Consider the following 21,505-nt stretch of genomic DNA (forward strand, 5'->3'; position numbering starts at 1 on the left):
GCAGTTGATGAAAAATTCGTCCTGTCACGAAGATTGAACACGGAACCAGTTCCTGTCCACGGCAGGCAGTCTACCATCTCGGCTAACCTGGAAGCCTAGCAGACGGCAGGGCCAGTCCGTGTGGACCAACGATTTGAAGGGCTGAGCACGGGTTGCGCTAAGTGTAATTACCCCCTCACTGTACATTTCGTTCAATGCCAATGATATATTAGCAGGGCTAACATTATGAGACTGGCTTACCTCCAGACGTCGCACACTCGAGAATAGCGTGCTTGTGCGGTCCATGACGCTTGACGTTACTTTGCTGGTCTTCCACAGTGGTCTTCCCACCACCAAGGCTATCAAAACTCAAGCCCAGATATTGTTGGGTGGGTTTTTAATAATGGTTGTTCTTACAAGAGCAGTTGATTGTAACCAGCTAAGAGATATGCTTGGCGACATCAGCAAAGAGGAACGTCTGGTCAGCACCGTGTTAAGCAGTGGATCATAAGGCTCCAGAAGGTCGTGCATGGGTGTCTGCATCTCGCTGAGCTGCAGGAAACATCATGGCGAGAAAACACGCTTAACGTGAGCTGGTTCTACAATGACCTCGTTCTCAGCAAAATATCAGTGCGATTCATTACCCAGCGGCTTAGCGGAGGTGCGGGCATCAGGTGGTAGCACATGGCTTCGATGAGCAGCTCCTTGCTCTCCTCACTCGTGCGGACCAGTGGCTCCTCACCCAGTTTGGATAGCAGGAACTCTCGTCGCATCAGTGGTAGGCGCCAGCGTTGCAGCACCTGGCATTACAGAAATGGAAGCATCTCAGCACCCATCATCAACACTAAGTAGGGGTGTGCGAATATTCGAAATTTCGAATACGAATCGAATATGTTTGATATTCGATTCGTATTCGGATTCGAAAATTGATATTCAATACTTGCCAGCGATCGTACACTGTGCATACCTTCAAAAATTCGACTGTGGCAAAACCACAATATCTGGGAAAATTAGCCGATAATCGAGTTAAAAATTCCAGGAAAACAATACAGAGGTCTTGTCCGCTTCCTTCTCCGCCGTTTATCACGCGGGCCGACCGCATCCCGACGCAGCAAGGCTTCACCTCGTGAGCATTTCCCCAAGTGGGCTTTCTCACATATCACCCGCGCTGCGAACGATGGCCGACGGCCCGTTTCGAGCAATCGCAACGCGAAATCGCGCTTTTTTTTAATCCTTCGGTAATACGTTACATATGTAATGCCCACATCCGAAGAATGCGTCCTGTCGCCTTCATAACTCTCCGAGCGCGACTTCCGCCGTCCCGTTTTGTAAATTATGGTATGCGGGAAAGCCTACTTGCGAAATGCCGGGGAGCCCAACGTTACTAGATTCTTTCCAGTTCTCAAACTGTGGAGCCCGCCTGACGCCTTTCTGTGGCGCGCCGCGTGGAGGCGCGCACGACGGCGTTTGCCCGTTGTAAAAGCGGTTATGATTCTGTGCGATCTGCTGGAGAGAAGAGGCAATTTTTCAGACCGCCCCGCGACGCTGAACGCCTTCAACTATGGGAGCGCGCAGTACCAAGGCTGGACAAAAAGCTTTCAAGCTCGTGTTCCGTTTGTGATCTTCACTTCCAGGATGACGACATTTTGAAGGTCTTCGAGCACAACATTTCTGGTGAAGTGGTCACGATACCGCGCGACAAATGGGCGCTGAAAGACAACGCCGTGCCTCGCGTGTTCCCGAATTGCCCGAAGTATCTTTCTAAACCGACACGGAAACGTAAAGCACCTTCTCGCAGACTCTCTCCTGCAAAAAGCAAATGCCGAAAAGAACAAGGTGAGCGTACGAGTGCAGCATTCGGAGATAGCTACGACGAAACAGAAAACGGTGTGTCGCTGGATGGTACAGAATCTTTGTTTGACATGCTGGCTCGGTTAGCCAAAGGGGGACAAAAACTTGAAGGTTGGTCTCTTGATGTTGCCGAACAAACGGCTCTATTGTACAAGCTCAGCATAAGAAACAATATTGCCCGTGTGGAAACGTCCGTGGCGCTGTCGGAAAACCTCGATTTGACCGTGTGTGCAAATGGTCGACTCGTGCCACGTAGTGTCTACGCCGGGAAGCAGGGCATTGAGTTGAAGTCATTTGATGACTTGAAGTGCTTGATACATTATCTGAAAAAGCTGAGGCTGTGCCAGGGATGCCCTCCTAAAAAGTACCCCAAGATCACATCATCAGTGGTGTCGATAAAACAAGGTGAAACGTGGAGGCGCAACACATGCACTACATTGAGCCTTATTGCTACATGTGCTCAATGCCGAACCTTGGACAAGCTTTTTTTGCAACGGACAAAGCAGCAAAAGGAATGCAAGAAAAAGCAGAGGGCCTGCTTGAAGTCGCTGCGATGCAAAGCAATTCGTGCAACCTCAAGGCGAGAAAAACTGAAAGAAGAGCTTGTTTTGATGAAGCGGAAGCTTAGCGCAATCCCTGAGGAGACAATTGACAGCACCCTTAGCGTTCTTCCAGCCAGACAGCAGTTAGCCTTCAAGACAGCTTTCATGGCAGCGAAAGCAAAGTCAAGAAATGGGAGGCGGTATGATGCCGAGTGGCTGATGACATGTCTGCTACTGCACATTTCAAGTCCAAAAGCCTACACTTTAATTGCTGACATGCAGCTGCTACCGCTGCCATCAAAGGCTCGCCTTCGCCAAATAATAAAGGGAATTCCATGCAAATATGGTTTCAACCAAGTTGCACTGAACAGCATCAAAGGCCATTTCTGTGATAAAAGCCATCTAAGACGGCTAGGAGTATTGCTCCTTGATGAGGTAAAGTTAAAGCAGGGTATCTCCTTCAATAAAGCCTCATGCAAGATGGATAGATTCGTGGACTATGGCGACGTTACAGCACCAAACGCAAATCAACTTGCCGACCACGCATTGGTACTGATGTTCGTGCCTCTGTTTGAAGACTGGGTGCAACCAATCGCAAGCTTTGCGACAAAAGGAGCAGCACCCGCAAAAGTTCTTGCAGAACTCGTAATGAGTGCTATCCTGGAACTTCACAAGAACAATGCGTCAGTCCTGGCTGTGATCAGTGACGGGGCTGGTAACAACAAATCTATGTGGAGCCAGTTTGGAGTGTCAGGCAAAATGGATGCACCTCACCACTTTATTGAGCATCCATGGGAGCCATCGCAAAACATCTACTTCGTATGCGATGTGCCACATATCGTCAAGTGTATCCGAAATCACCTGAGGAAGCACACCTACGCAATGGTAAAGAAAAAAGCATGAGCAAATGTTCAGTGCAGTTTAACAGTTGGATTTTGTTTCTTACAGGCAGGCGACCTTGGCATCAATTTCCGGCATTATGTGACCCTGTATGAAGCAGAGAAAAATAAGCATGTGCGAGTTGTGCCAAAACTGACCGAAGCACATGTTGCCCCTGATAACCTGCGCAAAATGAGCGTCAGACTAGCTACACAGGTAGACCTAGTTTTTGTAAAAGCATGCTGTTTTTATTTTCTGTCCTTATATGTGAAAAAATGCAATTCTTTTTTTCTGCAGCTCTTTAGCCGTGGGACGGCTATTGGAATACGCGTGTACAGGGAAGCAAAAGCCGCTGGCTTACAAGATTCAGAAGGCACTGAGGCCTTCACAAGAATGCTGAACGACGTATTTGATGCGCTCAACATCAAGCTTCCATCTAGGGGAATCAGGTGCCATTCCAAAGAGATAGAGGCAAGCAGCTCAGCTGCACTTCCTGGAGCCTAGGCTTATACTATTACATACGCCTTTGCGTGTCTGCATGGTTTGATTATTCACAATTTTTTTCAGATCATGAAGCAGTTCCTGGAAGTCTTGAACGTGACTGAGCGAAATGCAGTTGAGAAGGGCACAAGGCTCTTTGCCTCTCAGCTGACAACGGAGTCCCTACGTGTCACATTGATGTCGACGCTAGATATTATCAATTATCTCTTCGACAAGGGCGCATATTACGTACTCACTGCCAAGCTTAACCAGGACCCGTTGGAGGTAACATGAATTTTTTCACTTTTAGTTTGGACTTTAGAGACATTATGCACTTTTACTCAAATGCTTGTGATTTCTCTTTCAGCGGCATTTTGGCCTCGCTCGTTCATTTGGAGGTGATGAGTCGCACCCTACCGTCATGAACTTCTCGCAGATATTTCGCCTGCTGAGCCTGTACACGCCCATCAAGACAGCACTACGTGGAAGTGTTCAAGGCGAACCGAATGCTGTACTTGTCAGTGTAGAAGAAACATTGAAGACTGCTGCAGAGGCTCATCGATCAAACAAAGCTAGCTTGCGCAATGAGATTGAGGCTAGGCTGTTGGAAATGACGTTTCCATGTGTTACCCCTGACCAAATGAGCGATGAGCACAGCTACTTCAGAGGTTCACCAGATGACAGTGTTGTTTATTACTTATCTGGGTATGTTGAACACAAAGTAAGCGAGCGCACAGAGTGCCAGTTGTGCCTGCATGACATTAGCTCAGCAACTCCTGTCGTCGGTTCTGACGCGTACTTGACCAGGTATCGGAGCTTTAAGGAAGGCAGCCTGAGGCACCCCAGCATCAAGATGCTACACTTTGTGAGGGTTGTAAATGAATCAGTGTCACTTTCTCTTGATGAGGAAGGTCTCTGCGGGGACCTGTTTTGGAAGGTCCTGGACGAGCTGGATGAGTGCTACCTAACGCGGCTGGGTTGTGATCAGCACAAGCCCACGTTCACGTGCCAAGTGCTATATTTTTTCATTGTCACGCGGATGCATTTCTATGCCAGGGATGTCAACCGGCGCCTTCAAACCCGCGAGAAAGTCGCCATCGCCAGCAAAAAAGCTCGTCTATTGTGAAGCAATGCTTAACAGTTTCATTGTGGGTGCGTCCTTTGTGCCTGGCAATAAATGCTTTTCATGCTACTGAGAAAAGGCAAGTTTCTTTGCTTTGCTTATTTTTCATTTTGAGTAGTATATGCATGCAAACAACGGCAGTGAATGAGTTTCGGGGCAGCATCGCTGCTGGTGCTTTCTCCTGTTCATTCCGTCAGTTATAGCCTCGCCCCAATGTTCGAAGAGGTCCCTAATTACTGTAAAAATCTGAGGAGCAGTGCATGACAATTTCAAGGCAAAGAATGCCATCTATAATACACAAACCAGCAGCGCTTCGCGCTGCGTAGCGCAGGGCACCGGGCTAACCGTGGCCGCCACGCCATCTGGCGAGCGGAAACGAAAATGGGCCACACATCGATGGCCGCCGCGGTGGGGAGTTTGACAACTGAAGGGATCTAGTAACGTTGGGGGAGCCTCCTGAAGGGGCGCGTCGAGTAGTCACAATAGGGCAAGCGATCCTGTTAAAATCTCGCCTATTGCATGGTGCATTGTAACCTGCACACCTTTTTAGCGGGCGTAACGGCAGGCGTGGCAACAATCGGAAGGCCTCTGTCCCTAGGGCAAAAAAATAGCCTGGCTGCGTAGCTTCGGTTTCTGAGCTTCACCGCTGCCCCGCGGCAACTTCAAATGTCGGCCCGAGTCCAATCCCAGCTCCGCACAGCTTATTTCTTTTTCCTTTTTAGAAACCGCCTCGCCGCTCCGACGCCAGTGTGTGTTCCCCGGCCCTTTCAATTGCTTGAATTTGTGTTGTTCTTCCAGCACTCCAAAACGGGTGGCTCATCACGGGCTTACAGGTGTTAGCGTGATGCAGCTGCCTCATGAGGCCTTACTGCATCTTCAGCATTTTCGGCAGCATTTTTTTAAGGGGGGGGGGGGGGCACAGGCAATTTTATTAACAGAGGCCTTCGGATGAACTGGGCATTTCTTCTGGTCCCTTGAACTACAAATGAATGAGGTTTAATAGTCATGTTATTTTTTTGTTGCCAGTCTTGTCGTTCTATGAATTTTGTTTTGCATGACCTCATTATAGTTTGCATACTTCTATGCTGTCTAATCAAGCAGTATACATTTCTGTGAACATCATGTCTTTTTATATGGTACTGAGGCAGTTTAGTTTTGTTTATTTTAGTTGCAAAGACTGTACACTATTTTGAAAAAAATAAGGGCAACAACGTTTGCTTGCTGATCGTTTTCTGAAATTTTTTTTTGTACTGAACAGATATTCGATATTTGATTCGATATTCGAAGCCATTTTTTCTTCATATTCGTATTCAATTCGTATTCGAACATTTCAATATTCGCACACCCCTAACATTAAGTGTTTACTCACACATAACTTGTTCCTGCTTTTTTTACAATCACTCTCTCCAAACTCAAGGTTCGACTAGCATACGCAAAAATTCTGGACAAAATCATTTTAAAACGAGAAAAAGTTTATGAACGTAATTTTTTCATACAAGATTTCAGTATAACAATCAATATATCCACCGATCACCCGTCGCAGTCTTAAACTTTTTTTGCTATTACCACTTTTCCTATAGACAAAAGCATTCCCTTTTGTGTTCCAATGAAAGCCTTTGTTTGATGCAATCGATGGAAACATGTTAATGTTCTATTGTTACACATCAGAAAAATGGTTCATTATCTTCAATATTTCCACAACAGTATCTAACAACTTTTCAATATTCAAAATCTTTGTCTGAAAACACTGGGCATGTCGGGACATGAGAATCAATTTATAAAGTGCTTGGCAACCAAATAGGAACCGACGTGTCCTGCAATCTAACAGACTGCGCAAAGGGAATGAATTTCTGCGAAGCAGGTAAATGGACTTTGCTGTACAAATCTCAATCACTTATGTTAGGGTCAGCCAATAGAACTTGATTTTATCAACTAGATGCATCCACAGAATTTACACCAAACCAATTTTAAACCAAATGGGTCGGAGGTGTATTTGCTCAAATGCTTAGCACCTGACCACTTCATCAGCGGCGCTGTCTCTACACAAAATCCAAACCGAGTAAATTAGTACCACTGAAAGCGGATTATCCGCTACATTTCCCGATTTTCGCTGGGATGTATCATTTTCCCAGAAAAGAAATTTACGTCTCCATAAATCTGAGGAGACACCTTAGTTCGTGCGAATCCCACCACGTGGCACACAGCCCTGTAAGGAAGCAATTGCCGCATCGCATTGGCTTCTAGTTTTCTCGATAACACCAAGGACACAGCGTTATGCTCTACTTATTGTTTTTCTCGTGGCATATATTTATTTTTACATGCTAATGCCTTGCATAAGGTTATGGTGTAGAGGATTCTCAACAAAACTGGACTGCCTGCGTGGAGAAGGATTGTCGTAGTTTGATTTCTGCCTCCTTTATCACTTGTATTATCGATTGGTCACTTTTACGGGAGCTGTCCACTTGTGTCCCAAAGAATGATAATAAATGGGTGTTGATCTAGACTCAGAACCAGTGGAAAAAAAAAAATTAACACTCTGGTTTAAGCATGGTCAGTTCTTCAACTAGTAGATTACGTTAACAAAAAGTAAACCAAACTAGCTAGTCAATACACTGTAAAAGTATGTAACGAAGGAACTGTTATGTATACGCACAGCGGCACAGCCCCCAATCTTCGTGTCGTGCCATATCTCTGTATTCTCGTCACTTAACAAGGCCCTGCAGCTAGCGCCACCTTCTCAGGAGCAACCAAAACTCAATCCTGAATACACCTGATTTCTTTTTTGGTTCTGATTTCGCACAGTGCCCAAGCATGTCAGAAACAATAGATGCTTACGTGCGGACAACTGGAGACAAAGGGACGCAAGGCCTCTGGGGCTATGAACAAGTTGTCTATTCCAGTGTCAGGGGCACTTGCGATGAGACTCTTCAACTGCGGCTGGCTGGAGAGGTGAAGCCTTTCCCAACCTTCCGGTAACGTCTGTAGTCGGAGCTCGTAGTGGAGGACGAGATCGTCTGCCGTCTGGGGCCAGTTGACCAAGTTCACGACGTAGTCGCTTTTGATCCCAGTCACCATTGCGTGAGCATCAGCGAGGAACTCTGGGCGGCAGAGGTGGATGGCGGGCAAGAGTCGAAGGCAACCCAGGCCGCAAAAACGGCAGCAACGACGTGGTCTCCCGCAGAGGACATCGCAACCAGGGGCAAAACTCCCGGCTGTAGAATGTGGTCTTCTAAGCCGCAGAAGTGGCCCAGGCCACCCAGTTCGTGCATCACCTTGAGATCTGCAGTGGGTAAGAGATAAAAAACAAAAAATGATGGTCGACCAGCGTAGTTAGGCGAGATGAGAATTAGGTGCGCTAGCAGTTCGCTTTTCACTTCCGTTCTGGTCTTCAGATAGTGTGTTCACGGATGGCAGTTGCTGAGATAGCGATAATGGGTTAATGTCCATATACACAACACAGCGAGCCATGAAAAGAAAAATGATAGGTGTAATGTTAGAAGAGGCCCGAAAGGGTAAGAGTGAGTGAGGGAACAAGCACGGGTTAATGACATTCTAGTCGAATCAAGAGGAAAAAATCAGCTTGTGCAGTGCATGTAATGTGAAGGGAAGATAACCGCTGGTCCTTAAGGGTAACAGAGTTGATTCAAAGGGAAAGCAAACGCATCAGGAGGCGGCAGGGAGTTAGGCGGGCGGATAAGATTAAAGGGGCTGCGAAACACCACTTGAACGGATGCCGGTTACGTTTCAAATGGGTTCTTTATGTCACACAGATGCTGACACAAAAAGAATTACGAAAATCGATGCATAGGAACGGGAGTTATTCATTGAAGAAATTTCAAAATACAAGCAAACAAAATGCTGCCCTCAACTCGATTTTCGCGCAGCTTCCCATTCCCATTTCACTCTCCCAATGACGACACCCAGGGCGACCAATCAAAACAGCCTATCTTAGCACGCACATGGCGGAAGTTTGCACTCCATGGTTGCCTGTTCTCTGTAACTCGTTCATGCCAAGGCTGGCAGCGCTGTTTGCATGGTTGCAACAACCATGCGAATGCCTAGCTGAACCAGCGATACTTCGCCATCACGTCGTCGGCGCAGAAGGGAACACTGATCAGTCACGTTCCCTTACTTATGGATCCGAACTCGAGCGGGAGATACTGCGACGGTGTGACAGCCTGCGCAAGATATCAGACACATATAGTATAGCGCGTACAGCTACTGCTTACTGCCAACCATCGCCCGTCGCTCGCTCCTAGCGCGCTGGTTGGCCACGGTGAGCAAGGAGTGCACGGAGTGCAAGGAGTGCAAGGAGGGAACGTGGCGCCATCAGGTGCCACCGGCCAGTGATTTTCCACAAACTGACGATGCGCACTGCCTGCTAAATGTGAAACGAACGCATCCTACCATGGGACCGAAATGAACGCTTATAGAGTGCAATGGCTCGACCGGATCGATTCCGCAAAGCCGCTCTCAGATACATAGAGAGTAGCCATAAGTGTTTAGTGCTAGGTCGTAGGATGTTTACAGAGCAAAAAGTAGTCAGTGCCTCTGGTGGCGTGTTTTTGTTTTACTTGGTTTACAGTGCTTTTATCTAGGGCAAACGAACAGGTTTTGTTAATGTAATATAAACACAAAAACTTGACAAAACATATGTCTAGTTATTAATCCAATTCGCAGTATATTAGCTAGTGCCACCTTCGCAGCAGCAACCAAAACTCAATCCTGAATAAACTAGATTTACTTTTTGGTTCTCTTTTCAGCTGGTCAATGTCATCAGTATCTCGGACAGCGCCCAAGCATGCCAGAAACGATAGATGCTTACTTGCGGACATCTGCAGACCAATGCACGCAAGACCTCTGTGGCTATGAACAAGTTGTCTATTGCTATGGCACGGGCACCTCCGATGAGTCTATTCAACTGCGGTTGGCTGGAGACACCAAGTCTTTCCCAGCCTTCCGGGAACTTCTGGGATAGCAGGTCATGAGGTCGTGGAAGTTTACGAGGAGTCCCAGTTCGTGCGTCATTTTGAGGTCTGTAGTAGGTAAGAAAAAAAATATGACGGTCGATTAGCGTAGTTGGGCGAGATGCAAATTAGGTGCGCTAGCAGTTTGGCTTTCACTTCAGTTTCGGTGCTTAGATTCAGTGTTCACGGATGGCAGTTGCTGAGTTAGCGATAATGGGTTAATGTCTATATATGCAATGCAGCGAGCGATGAAAAGAAAAACGATATGTGTAATGTTATAAGAGACCGGAAGTGGCCAGACTCTGAGGGAACAAACGCGGGTTATTCACATCTTAGTCGAAATGAAGAGGAAGAATTGGCCTTGTGCAGGGCATGTAATGCGAAGGGAAGATAACCGCTGGTCCTTAAGGGTAACGGAATGGATTCCAAGACAAGGCAACCGCAGCAGGGGGCGGTAGGAAGTTTAAGAAGAATTCGGGGATACGATGGCCGCAGCTGTCAAAGCACAGGTTAATTCGAGAGACATGGGAGAGGCCTTTACCCTTGCAGTGGGCGTAGTGAGGCTGATGATGATGATGCAGCGTATGCTTAATCCCGTGTAGCCGCTGCTCATGTATGCGCCCTGTGCCGAGTCGCCATTGCTCGCCAGCCAAAAAAGTCCGCGTTCAACACAGGCAGCAGCGCTTTTAAAATTATGGCATTAAAATTTTTCTGACAGGGAGATTCTGAAGCTAAAGTACCAAAAAAAATACAAGAGTGCCGTGAAAGGCTGTGACCAGTGCGTAAAGAGAAAGCCACACATAACATAGGTGGGAGGTGCAGCGAATTAGCTAGCCCCACCTTCGCAGCAGCAACCAAAACTGAATCCTGAATAAATAAGATTTTCCTTTTGGTTATCATTTCGGCTGGTCCAAGACGTCAGTTTCTCGCACAGTGCCCAAGCATGCCAAAAATCCTGCATATATAACCTGCAAATCCTGCAAAATACCTGCATATATTTGCAACCAATCAGGTAAATGAAGCATGTAATTTCCCATTCCATGCCAAGTCAAGCAAAAAGGAGAAAGAGTGGCCAAATTGTGACATACAGCATACCATATGAGAAATGCTTCAATCGAGGTGTTGAAGCGAAACTATTTGGGATGCACGAAGCATATTAGTCTATGAGTGGTGAAATTAATCAAGTCACACCTTTCAAGGCAAAGACTAAAATTTACACTAAACACAGCACGCATAGCACATTTAGCAGTGTACTGTTCACTCCAGCATGTTTTGTCCTTGTTGCAACAGATATTCTTAAATGAGTATGAACGCACATGACCCCCTTTCACAAAATATGCCTTGAAGTTTGGGCCTACCTTGTCCCTTCAATTTGAGATAGTGGAAGACTTTTTCTAGTGCAGTTTTAAGGGAGGACACGGGTCTTTGCAGCCGAAAAATCGGGAAAAAAATCAGTTTTTCAATTTTGGACTATATGTTACCATGAGGCCATTCTCTATATGTGGGTGAAGTTTCCAAGAGGACAAACCCATAGTTTTTCAGAAAAAGCCAAATAACGGGAGTATTCTGACCGAAAGTCTCTCGAAAGTACCTCAAAAATGCTCATTTTGTGCCGTGCACCATTTTCAAATGACACGCCGGAAAGCCGCCATCTTGGTCTCGTTTGAAAGAGTGTGTCGTCCTCTTTCTCTCCATCAGAGCTGCACGAGCAGCGTCGTTTTGTTAGCCATGAAAAGGAAAAAAAGGAAAGACAGAATCTCGCTGTGCCATCGGTCATTGCTCATCACATGTCAAAACCGGCGCAGCTCATTGGCCCGCGTCGCCGACGGACGCGACGCCATTTTGAAAAAGTCTCAGGCTGATTTCGGAAGCGAGCTATGTCTCCACCGTACCGAAAGTTCCGCAGTGTGCACAAGTTCGGTAAAAGGTGTAAAAAGCCTTCTAACAAGCAAAAGTATGCAGTGGAAGGTCGTCTGTGCGCTCTCGAAGCAGGTGATCGAAGCGAGACAGTTGAAAGTGTCGCGACGGGCGTCTCTGCGGCCGATTCCGATGACACGGGTGGCCGCCAGCAACGAATGTGCGTCGACACGACGTTTATGAGGCCCCAAGACTTGGAGCGACTACAAGAACGATGGTTTGGTTTATGGGGGTTTAACGTCCCAAAGCGACTCAGGCTATGAGAGATGCCGTAGTGAAGGGCTCCGGAAATTTCGACCACCTGGGGTTCTTTAACGTGCACTGACCTCGCACAGTACACGGGCCTCTAGAATTTCGCCTCCATCGAAATTCGACTGCCGCGGCCGGGATCGAACCCGCGTCTTTTGGGCCGGCAGCCGAGCGCCGTAACCACTCAGCCACCGCGGTGGCACGACTACAAGAACGAGCTAACGCCCGAATTTCAGAGCTCTCTTCTATATCTGCGACCGAGCGCAAGCTGCAGACTCTTCGCACTGAGAGAGGCGACAGAGGCCCGGCGGCGATGGCAGCGGCAACATACACGATCGTCGATCTGTCAGCAATCAACTGGCTGCTCGAAAAAAACCATGTGCTGCCAGTGCGGTGGCGACGTGTCCATCCAGAAAAGCACTCGCGAATATGGTGTTGCTGTACAGTTGCACTTGGAGTGTTCTGTTTGCGGCAATGTCGTGCGCGAGTGGAGTTCCCAGCGTCTACCTGGAACCGCAAAGTACAATCCATTCCAGGTAAATATTCTTGCTGCCTGGGCTGCGCTAACTACAGGGAACGGCCAAACAGCACTGAATGACTTTTTTCCAACCATGGGAATCTCCCACAGGGGTCTTCACAACAAGACCTACCAAGCACACCTCAAGTCCAAGTTGAAGCCTGCCGCGACGCTAGCTGTTGAAAGTGTGCCGACTGAATGTGCTTCCTCAATGAAAGAACTATACAGAGAACTGAATTTCAGTAATCCCGGAAATATTGCAGGCTGTTTTGATGCAGCGTGGATGACGAGAGGGCACCAGTCCCACATTGGTGTGGGCTCTGTCATAGAGCTTTGTTAGACTATGTAGTGCTGTGCAACTACTCCCTTGGCTGCAAAAATGCACCCAAAGAGGAGGACCCCCAGTACAACGCTTGGAAGGCACAGCATGTATGCCAAAAGAATACAAATTCAAAATCCGGGCAGATGGAGGCGGATGCAGCTCTGATGCTCTTCCAACGATCATTGGAGCGGCACAGCCTGCGCTACACCACAATGCTCTGCGCAGTAATGGCCACATATTATCATGTGACGTCGACCAACAAGCGCCCAAACCATGGCCTATGCCCACAAGGCACCAACTCGTGGTGCAAACACAATGCTGCCATTATAAGGGGACAGCAGCCACCGAAACACCGTTAAAACCTGCCCGACTCGCCAGCCAAGCATTGCTACCTGCGTACAAGTGCCTTGCTCACAAAGACTTACTCAGCAGATGCCAGCGAGGACAAACGCAGAATGCAAATGAGGCACTGCATTCAGTGATTTGGTCCTTGATGCCAAAGACAAAGCATGCTTCGCTGATATCTGCTGAAGCGGCTGTCGCTGAGGCAGTGATGTGCTTTAATTCTGGGACACAGGAGGCTGCGTCACGCATTCTGCAAGAGCTCCAAGTGGAACAAAACCACATAACCAGCCAGAGGGCACAGGAGAAAGACTCTCGCCGAGCTATAGGCTCCGAGCGAAGCATGCAGCCTCAGCCTGCTTCATCTATGCCGCAAAGCGACGTCACCAAAGAAAAACTGAAGAACGTTACTCGCCTGGGGCATTCTGAAGCTAGACGCTACTTTTCTTTGCACAACTGTGCATAAAGAAAGCATTGAAAGCATTGTAATTTGTTTTTTGCAATTTTCTCAGTTTGATTATTTTCGTCACATGGCAGTCTACTGACAAGCCTATCTCTGCTTCGGCTCATCAGATTTTGGTAACTTTTGTGTCGTTTAGTACCTAAATAGGGTGAACGCAATAAAGGTTTCAGATGGTGCCAGGTGTAAACACTAAAATTTCAGTTCTTCAACCACAACTTTGGATGACCACAACTTTTGAACTAGAAGAGCTAGAAACATGCTATTACCCTTGCTGCAATCCTTGATCCTTCTAGAAACTAGCAACATAGAGATTATGAGAATCTCTTCAGCAGCTTTCTCTAGAACCATGTCAGAAGCTCTTCTCATAAAAAACTACATACCATAGAAAGAAAAAAAATTCTAGCAACTAATTTCATATTTGAGATCAGCATGCAGAAATATATGTACCTACACTTTTTCAAGGCAATAACTTCAATATTAAAAATTTTTTCACAAAGAACCATGTCCCCCCTAACCAACCATACAGTCCTTTACTCTGTTTGCCAACATAAATTTGGGAAAGCCTAAACAGAGGGATAAAAGAGGAGGAGGTGGTCCACAAGCAAAACTCACGCGAGGAAGCTCCGTCTCGAGCCTCATTCTCGCCCTCATTTCAAGAAGAAGGCGGCCACCACAGTTGTTGAGGCGGGATGGGTCAGCAGCGCGTTTCTCAAACTCGAAGAACCGAGCCCTCCCGCCACTCGACTTTCATCAAAATGGGCTTGTTTTTGGCGTGGAACTCCTTGAACCTTCTGAGCTCTTCCTGAAAGTTCTTCAAGCCTTTGGTCTGAAAAGTCCGAAAAGGCAAGAGGCAGCATATATGATTGGTTTATGGGGCTTTAACGTCCCAAAGCAACTCAGGCTATGAGGGACGCCGTAGTGAAGGACTCCGGAAATGTCGACCACCTGGGGTTGTTCAACGTGCACCAATATCGCACAGTACACGGGCCTCTAGAATTTCGCCTCCATCGAAATTTGACCGCTGCGGCCGGGTTCGAACCCGTGTCTTTTGGGTCAGCAGCTGAGCGACGTAACCACTGAGCCACCGCGGCGGCCTACTTGTGTTATGGATAACGCAAATTCGGACAAAATTCTGCGACCACTAAAAGAGGGAGCTGTTATTATCTTAAGCCAAAAAATGCCAATCGACATTCTTATGAAATCCAATTGACAATAAATGTCTTCACACCCCATTCAATCGTGACTTTTCAGAATCAGGAGGTTTTCATCACACTTTTTCCTGGATAATATGTTTTTCTCAACAAGAATTTACTGTACTGGTTATGTCAAAGACTAGACACTTTCTTCACTGGCCAAGGACGTGCATGTCACGACCACTTTCGCCAACATATTCTTTTAGCTTCCTGGAGTGACCGATTAACAAATCCGCCTGGCTGCCACTATGAAGTTGCAACACTGTCCGAGCCAAACCAACGTAAAAGCAGTGCAGACACCCTATAGGAGTAAATGCTGCTTTTAAAACACTAATCACACGTCGAACATTGATTGCAACACTACCTGTTACGACATGTGGCACGTGCACTAGGTCACCTGAGGCAGTGCCCCGAAGACCTATGCTAACATCACTGTGAATGTGAGGGCGAAAAGTGGCTACACAGATCTGGAATTCCTGGCCTGCGATGCAAACCGAAAGCGAAAGAAATTTGGAGCAATCGTTTGGCGGGCACCGAGTGTTAACCTGCACTAGATTACATGGAATCTTTTGCTCTGTCAAAAGGTACTCACCCTCTCCTGCCGTTCTCTGTCCTTCTCGAGATTGTAGGCATCATGCGGCGAGCTGAGGTGCTCCAGGAAGTCTATTGGCGATTCACTTAAGAACTGTTCCTCCGGACCAGTGTGCCTGCTGATATACATCTTGATCTCTTCTTCAAGCTGGAACAAAAAGAAAAAAAAACTCAAGAAACCCCAGACACTAATAACAGCACTGAATGCAACAGCCGAGAAACAAGCTCAACAACTGATCAAGCAAGCGCGATCTTCCACGAGCGGCGACTTCGAAGATGCACGACCTCGGGCAAGAATTTTTCAATGGAAGTGGGCTGGTTCGTATGAGGACTATACTTCGTTTCATATATAAGGTGCAACACTGAAAGGTACGGAAGTAGTGCAAGTGAAAAGAAAAGAGAGGCTCGCTAATACGCACTTGTTTTCTGCTCGAGTGGTCTAAGAAACGAGAAAGCGACAGTGTCATCAGCAACAACAGTGCATTTACTCAAGCTCATGACAAACGATAACTGGTATAAAGATATATCGCTAGTAACGAACAAATTCTTCAGACTTATCAATTCTTCCACTGCCGCCATGCAAAAAAAAAACCATACATAACGATAAAATTATTGCCGCAATAAAGCATACAGCTATAGGATTCTGGCCATCCGAGAGGTGTTCACCAATAGAATGTCTGAAATCTGATGAAAAAAACAAAATATTTTGAAGCGAATGCCATGAAAACTCTGCAAAATCCATGAGGCGCTTTGCGTACAGCCTTGGGAACACAGCGCTATCGTCAGTGCAATCGCTGGAAGGAGGAGGGAAGAGCTTGCTTGGGCGCCGCCACACAACGCTTTTTCACACAAATGTAGTTTTCGTCATTTGTGCATATGTGAACTCTGCAAAAATTGGAGCGACTTCTCCCGCCAAACTGACCATGTAATTGTTGAGCAGCTCAGGGGCTCCATTGATAAAAACATTCTCGCAGCTGCTTGAAAAAACGCACCACATATCTCCACTCACGTCCAGTGATAACAGCATATATTAGCAACCAATGAGCTAAATGAAGCATGCAATTTCCCATTACATGCGATATCAAGCAAAAAGGAGAAAGAGTGGCCAAATTGTGACAATATAGCATACCATATGAGAAATGCTACAATCGAGCTGTTGAAGTGAAACTATTTGAGATGCATGAAGCATACGTATTAGTCTATGAGCGGTCAAATTAATGAAGCCACACCTTTGAAGGCAGAGACTAAAATTTACACTAAACACAGCACGCATAGCACATTTAGCAGTGTACAGTTCACTCCAGCATGTTTTGTCCTTGTTGCAACAGATATTCTTAACAATGAGTATGAATGCACATGCCCCCTTTCACAAACTATGCCTTGAAGTTTAAGCCTGCCCTGTCCCTTTAATTTGAGATAGTGGAAGTCTTTTTCTAGTGCAGCTTTAACCAACCATACAGTCCTTTATTTTGTTTGCCAACATAAATTTGGGAAAGCCTAAACAGAGAGATAAAAGAGGAGGAGGTCGTCCACGAGCAACACTCACGCGAGGAAGCTCCGTCTCGAGCCTCTTTCGCGCCCTCATTTCAAGAAGGCACCCACCACGGTGGTTGAGGCGGGATTGGTCAGCGGCGCGCTTCTCAAACTCGAGGAAGCGAGAACACAGAGCTTCCCGCCGCTCGACTTGCATCAAAATGGGCTTGTTTTTGGCGTGGAACTTCTTGAGCCTTCAGAGTTCTTCCTCCGGTTCTTCAAGCCTCTGGTCTAAAAAGGCAGGAGGCAGCATATATGATTGGTTTATGGGGGTTTAACGTCCCAAAGCAACTCGGGCTATGAGGGACGCCCTAGTGATGGACTCTGGAAATTTCGACCACCTGGGATTCTTCAACGTGCACTGACATTGCACAGTACACGGGCCTCTAGAATTTCGCCTCTATCGATAATCGACCGCTGCGGCCGGGATCGAACCCGCGTCTTTTGGGTCAGCAGCTGAGCGACGTAACCACTGAACCACCGCGGCGGCCTACTTGTTTTAAGGACAACGTAAATTCAGACCAAATTCTGCGACCACTAATAGAAGGAGCTGTTAATACCTTAAGCCAAAAAATGCCAATCGACATTCTTATGAAATCAAATTGACAAAAAAAGTCTTCACACCCCATTCAATCGTTACTTTTCAGAATCAGGAAATTTGCATCACACTTTTTCCTGGATAATATGTTTTTCTCAACAAGAATTTACTGTACTGGTTATGTCAAAGAGTAGATGCTTTCTTCACTGGCCAAGGACTGTGCATGTCACGACCACTTTTGCCAAGATATTCTTTTAGCTTCCTGGAGTGACAGATTAACAAATCCGACTGGCTGCCACTACGAAGTTGCAACACTGTCCGAGCCAAACCAAAGTAAAAGCAGTGCAGACACCCTATAGGAGTAAATGCTGCTTTTAAAACACTAATCACAGGTCGAACATTGATTGCAACACTACCTGTTGCGACATATGGCACATGCGCATGGGTCACCTGAGGCAGTGCCCCGAAGACCTATGCTAACATCGTTGTGAATGTGAGGGCGAACAGTGGCTACACAGATCTAGAATTCCTTGCCTGCGATGCAAAGCGAAAGCGAAAGAATTTTGGAGCAATTGTTTGGTGGGCACCGAGTGTTAATCTGTACTAGAATACATGGCACCCTTTACTCTTTCAAAAAGTTCTTTCTCACCCTCTCCTGCCGTTCTCTGTCCTTCTCGAGATTGTAGGCATCATGCGGTGAGCAGAGGTGCTCCAGGAAGTCTATTGCCGATTCACTTAGGAACCGTTCCTCCCGACCAGTGTGCCTGCTGATATACGTCTTGATCTCTTCTTCAAGCTGGAACAAAAAGAAAAAAAACTCAAGAAACCCAAGACACTAATAACAGCACTGAATGCAACAGCCGAGAAACAAGCTCAACAACTGATCAAGCATGCGCGATCCTCCACAAGCGGCGACTTCGAAGATGCCCGACCTCGGGCAAGAATTTTTCGATGGAAGTGGGCTGGTTCGTATGGGGACTATACAGTCAAAACTCGATTTAACGAAACACGATTTAACGAAAATCTCGATTTAACGAAGGTATCCTAATTCCCCCTCAGACGCCCATAGGGTTCAATGCTTTGACTAACCCGAAATAACGAAACCGATTCCGTGATCTGTCCCGATTTAACGAACCTTTTTTCGAGAAATAAAGGTGAAAAAGTGTTAATTTTTGGTCTATTTTGTAGACAGCACCCCAAAATTTATTGATTGCGAGTCAGCGGTAACACCGCGGAGCATCTTCATCCCGTCGCTTTTTTCAAACTGCGCGGCGCAAAACGAGTTTTAATTTTGAGTCGAGCTCACAAGATGACGCCAGCAGTAAAAAAGTTTCGTGCCACATTTCATAGATGGCGCTGTTGCAGTTCGCGTGTTTTTTTTTTGTGTGTGTTTGTGTGTTGTGCTCTGTGTTCGCTCTTGTGCGGATTTCCCCGTGCCTTTGAACGCACGTCTTTGTCAAGTTCAGCTTGTTAGGCCTCCATCAGTCTAGCCGTCGATAATTGTCAACTGCTTCAGGACTGCCGGTTTCGGGACACTAGGCCCTGAAACTGCCGAAGCTGGTCCGGACTGCGCGAGCGCCGTGCACGAGGATGAAGATGCCTGGGAACACCTTCGCTCAGTGGATAAAGTGCCCACAGGCATAAGTTTCTCAGACTACGTGAACGCCGACGCAAACGCAGTCACAACGGAAGTTTTGACTGATGCCGATATGTTGCGGCTTGTAGGAAGCGTGGAGGGAGTGGCGGCTGAAGACGCTGCCGACGACCCTGCAGGTGCCGAAGCTCCCGTGCCGACACCAGGTCAGGTGATGGATGCTCTCGATCTGCTTCGACATTTTGCCGGCGCACACGAGGGGACGGAAGACGCGCTGGACGCACTTCAGACCTACGAGAAATCGGTGCGGCCGTTGCTCACAAAGCGCACGCAGGCAAAGATCACCGACTTCTTTGGCGGAAAATAAATTTGTAGTCCCCTCGGGCCTTTCTTGTCGAGTAAGAATTTTTGTTGTTTCTTTTCATACACGCTAGCGGCGCCGGTCGTGGTGTTGGCGCCACCCACTCGAAAGTAGCGCGGGAAGGTCATGACGATGACCATACGGACCCCCAAAGATTGCGCTAGTTGTATGATTACCAACTTTGGCGCCAATTTGTCATTAGCTTTATGGCTTGCCGTCCCATCGGCGGTATTTAGGGAAGATTGTTGCGCCGCTAGCCGAACCGTCCTTTGGGTCGGTGCTACCGGCGTGAATTCGTCACGCGCGAGTGCGACGAAAAGTGGAAATGGCACGTGCTAACCGATACGACCGCGATAAGCTGGTAAGGTTTATGCGGATGCAAAATGCATTATGTTCAATGGGTGCTCAGTCGGGGACTTGACTTTACTACTTTTAAAACGAAAGTACTGTTTAAGCGGGTACGTTTTAACGAAGTTTTACTGTAATCGAATGTACTGAATTATGTGCCCAAGAAATGCCTCACTCAATTTAACGAAGTTCTCAATTTAACGAAATAATTCACGGCTCCCCTCAACTTCGTTAAATCGAGTTTTAACTGTACTTCGTTTCATATATAAGGTGCAACACTGAAAGGTACGGAAGTAGTGCAAGTGAAAAGAAAAGAGAGGCTCGCTACTACGCACTTGTTTTCTGCTCGAGTGGTCTAAGAAACGAGAAAGCGACAGTGTCATCAGGAACAACAGTGCATTTACTCAAGCTCATGACAAACGATAACTGGTATAAAGATATATCGCTAGTAACGAACAAATTCTTCAGACTTATCAATTCTTCCATTGCCGCCATGCAAAAACAAACCATACATCACGATAAAATTATTGCCGCAATAAAGCCTACAGCTATAGGATTCTGGCCATCCGATAGGTGTTCACCAAAAGAATGTCTGAAAACTGATGAAAAAAACAAAATATTTTGAAGCGAATGCCATGAAAACTCTGCAAAATCCATGAGGGGCTTTGCGTACAGCCTTGGGAACACAGCGCTATCGTCAGTGCAATCGCTGGAAGGAGGAGGGAAGAGCTTGCTTGGGCGCCGCCACACAACGCTTTTTCACACAAATGTAGTTTTCGTCATTTGTGCATATGTGAACTCTGCAAAAATTGGAGCGACTTCTCCCGCCAAACTGACCATGTAATTGTTGAGCAGCTCAGGGGCTCCATTGATAAAAACATTCTCGCAGCTGCTTGAAAAAACGCACCACATCTCTCCACTCACATCCAGTGATAACAGCATATATTTGCAACCAATCAGCTAAATGAAGCATGCAATTTCCCATTACGTGCCAAATCAAGCAAAAAGGAGAAAGAGTGGCCAAATTGTGACAATATAGCATACGATATGACAAATGCTACAATCGAGCTGTTGAAGTGAAACTATTTGAGATGCATGAAGCATATTAGTCTATGAGTGGTCAAATTAATGAAGGCACACCTTTGAAGGCAGAGACTAAAATTTACACTAAACACAGCACGCATAGCACATTTAGCAGTGTACTGTTCACTCCAGCATGTTTTGTCCTTGTTGCAACAGATATTCTTAACAATGAGTATGAATGCACATGCCCCCTTTCACAAACTATGCCTTGAAGTTTAAGCCTGCCCTGTCCCTTTAATTTGAGATAGTGGAAGTCTTTTTCTAGTGCAGCTTTAACCAACCATACAGTCCTTTATTTTGTTTGCCAACATAAATTTGGGAAAGCCTAAACAGAGAGATAAAAGAGGAGGAGGTCGTCCAAGAGCAACACTCACGCGAGGAAGCTCCGTCTCGAGCCTCTTTCGCGCCCTCATTTCAAGAAGGCACACACCACGGTGGTTGAGGCGGGATTGGTCAGCGGCGCGCTTCTCAAACTCGAGGAAGCGAGCCCACAGAGCTTCCCGCCGCTCGACTTGCATCAAAATGGGCTTGTTTTTGGCGTGGAACTTCTTGAGCCTTCAGAGTTCTTCCTCCGGTTCTTCAAGCCTCTGGTCTGAAAAGGCAGGAGGCAGCATATATGATTGGTTTATGGGG

General features: G+C 46.8%; 1 protein-coding gene and 1 pseudogene across 4 annotated transcripts in view; one reads left to right on the forward strand and one right to left on the reverse strand.

Moving 5' to 3' along the window:
- Positions 1 to 359: 359 nt before the first annotated feature.
- The window catches only part of LOC144113560 (protein regulator of cytokinesis 1-like), a 36,667-nt gene continuing 15,521 nt past the window's right edge, over positions 360 to 21,505 (reverse strand). For 2 of the 4 annotated variants that reach the window (XM_077646696.1, XM_077646697.1), the window contains 9 exons: positions 21,247 to 21,464; positions 18,136 to 18,282; positions 16,962 to 17,179; positions 15,417 to 15,563; positions 14,244 to 14,457; positions 9,680 to 9,890; positions 7,690 to 8,134; positions 624 to 779; positions 360 to 531 (listed from right to left, as the gene is read on the reverse strand). In XM_077646696.1, coding sequence (XP_077502822.1) covers positions 14,341 to 14,457; positions 15,417 to 15,563; positions 16,962 to 17,105 — 408 coding nt within the window. In that variant the 5' untranslated portion in view covers positions 17,106 to 17,179; positions 18,136 to 18,282; positions 21,247 to 21,464 and the 3' untranslated portion in view covers positions 360 to 531; positions 624 to 779; positions 7,690 to 8,134; positions 9,680 to 9,890; positions 14,244 to 14,340. Of the gene's footprint in view, positions 532 to 623; positions 780 to 7,689; positions 8,135 to 9,679; positions 9,891 to 14,243; positions 14,458 to 15,416; positions 15,564 to 16,961; positions 17,180 to 18,135; positions 18,283 to 21,246; positions 21,465 to 21,505 lie in introns of those variants that run through there. The other 2 variants (XM_077646699.1, XM_077646698.1) reach the window with 1 other exon arrangement.
- On the forward strand, positions 1,410 to 5,004 carry LOC144113425 (uncharacterized; annotated as a pseudogene).

This window comes from Amblyomma americanum, chromosome 1 (assembly GCF_052857255.1).
Source record: "Amblyomma americanum isolate KBUSLIRL-KWMA chromosome 1, ASM5285725v1, whole genome shotgun sequence".
Classification (NCBI taxonomy): Eukaryota; Metazoa; Arthropoda; class Arachnida; order Ixodida; family Ixodidae; genus Amblyomma; species Amblyomma americanum.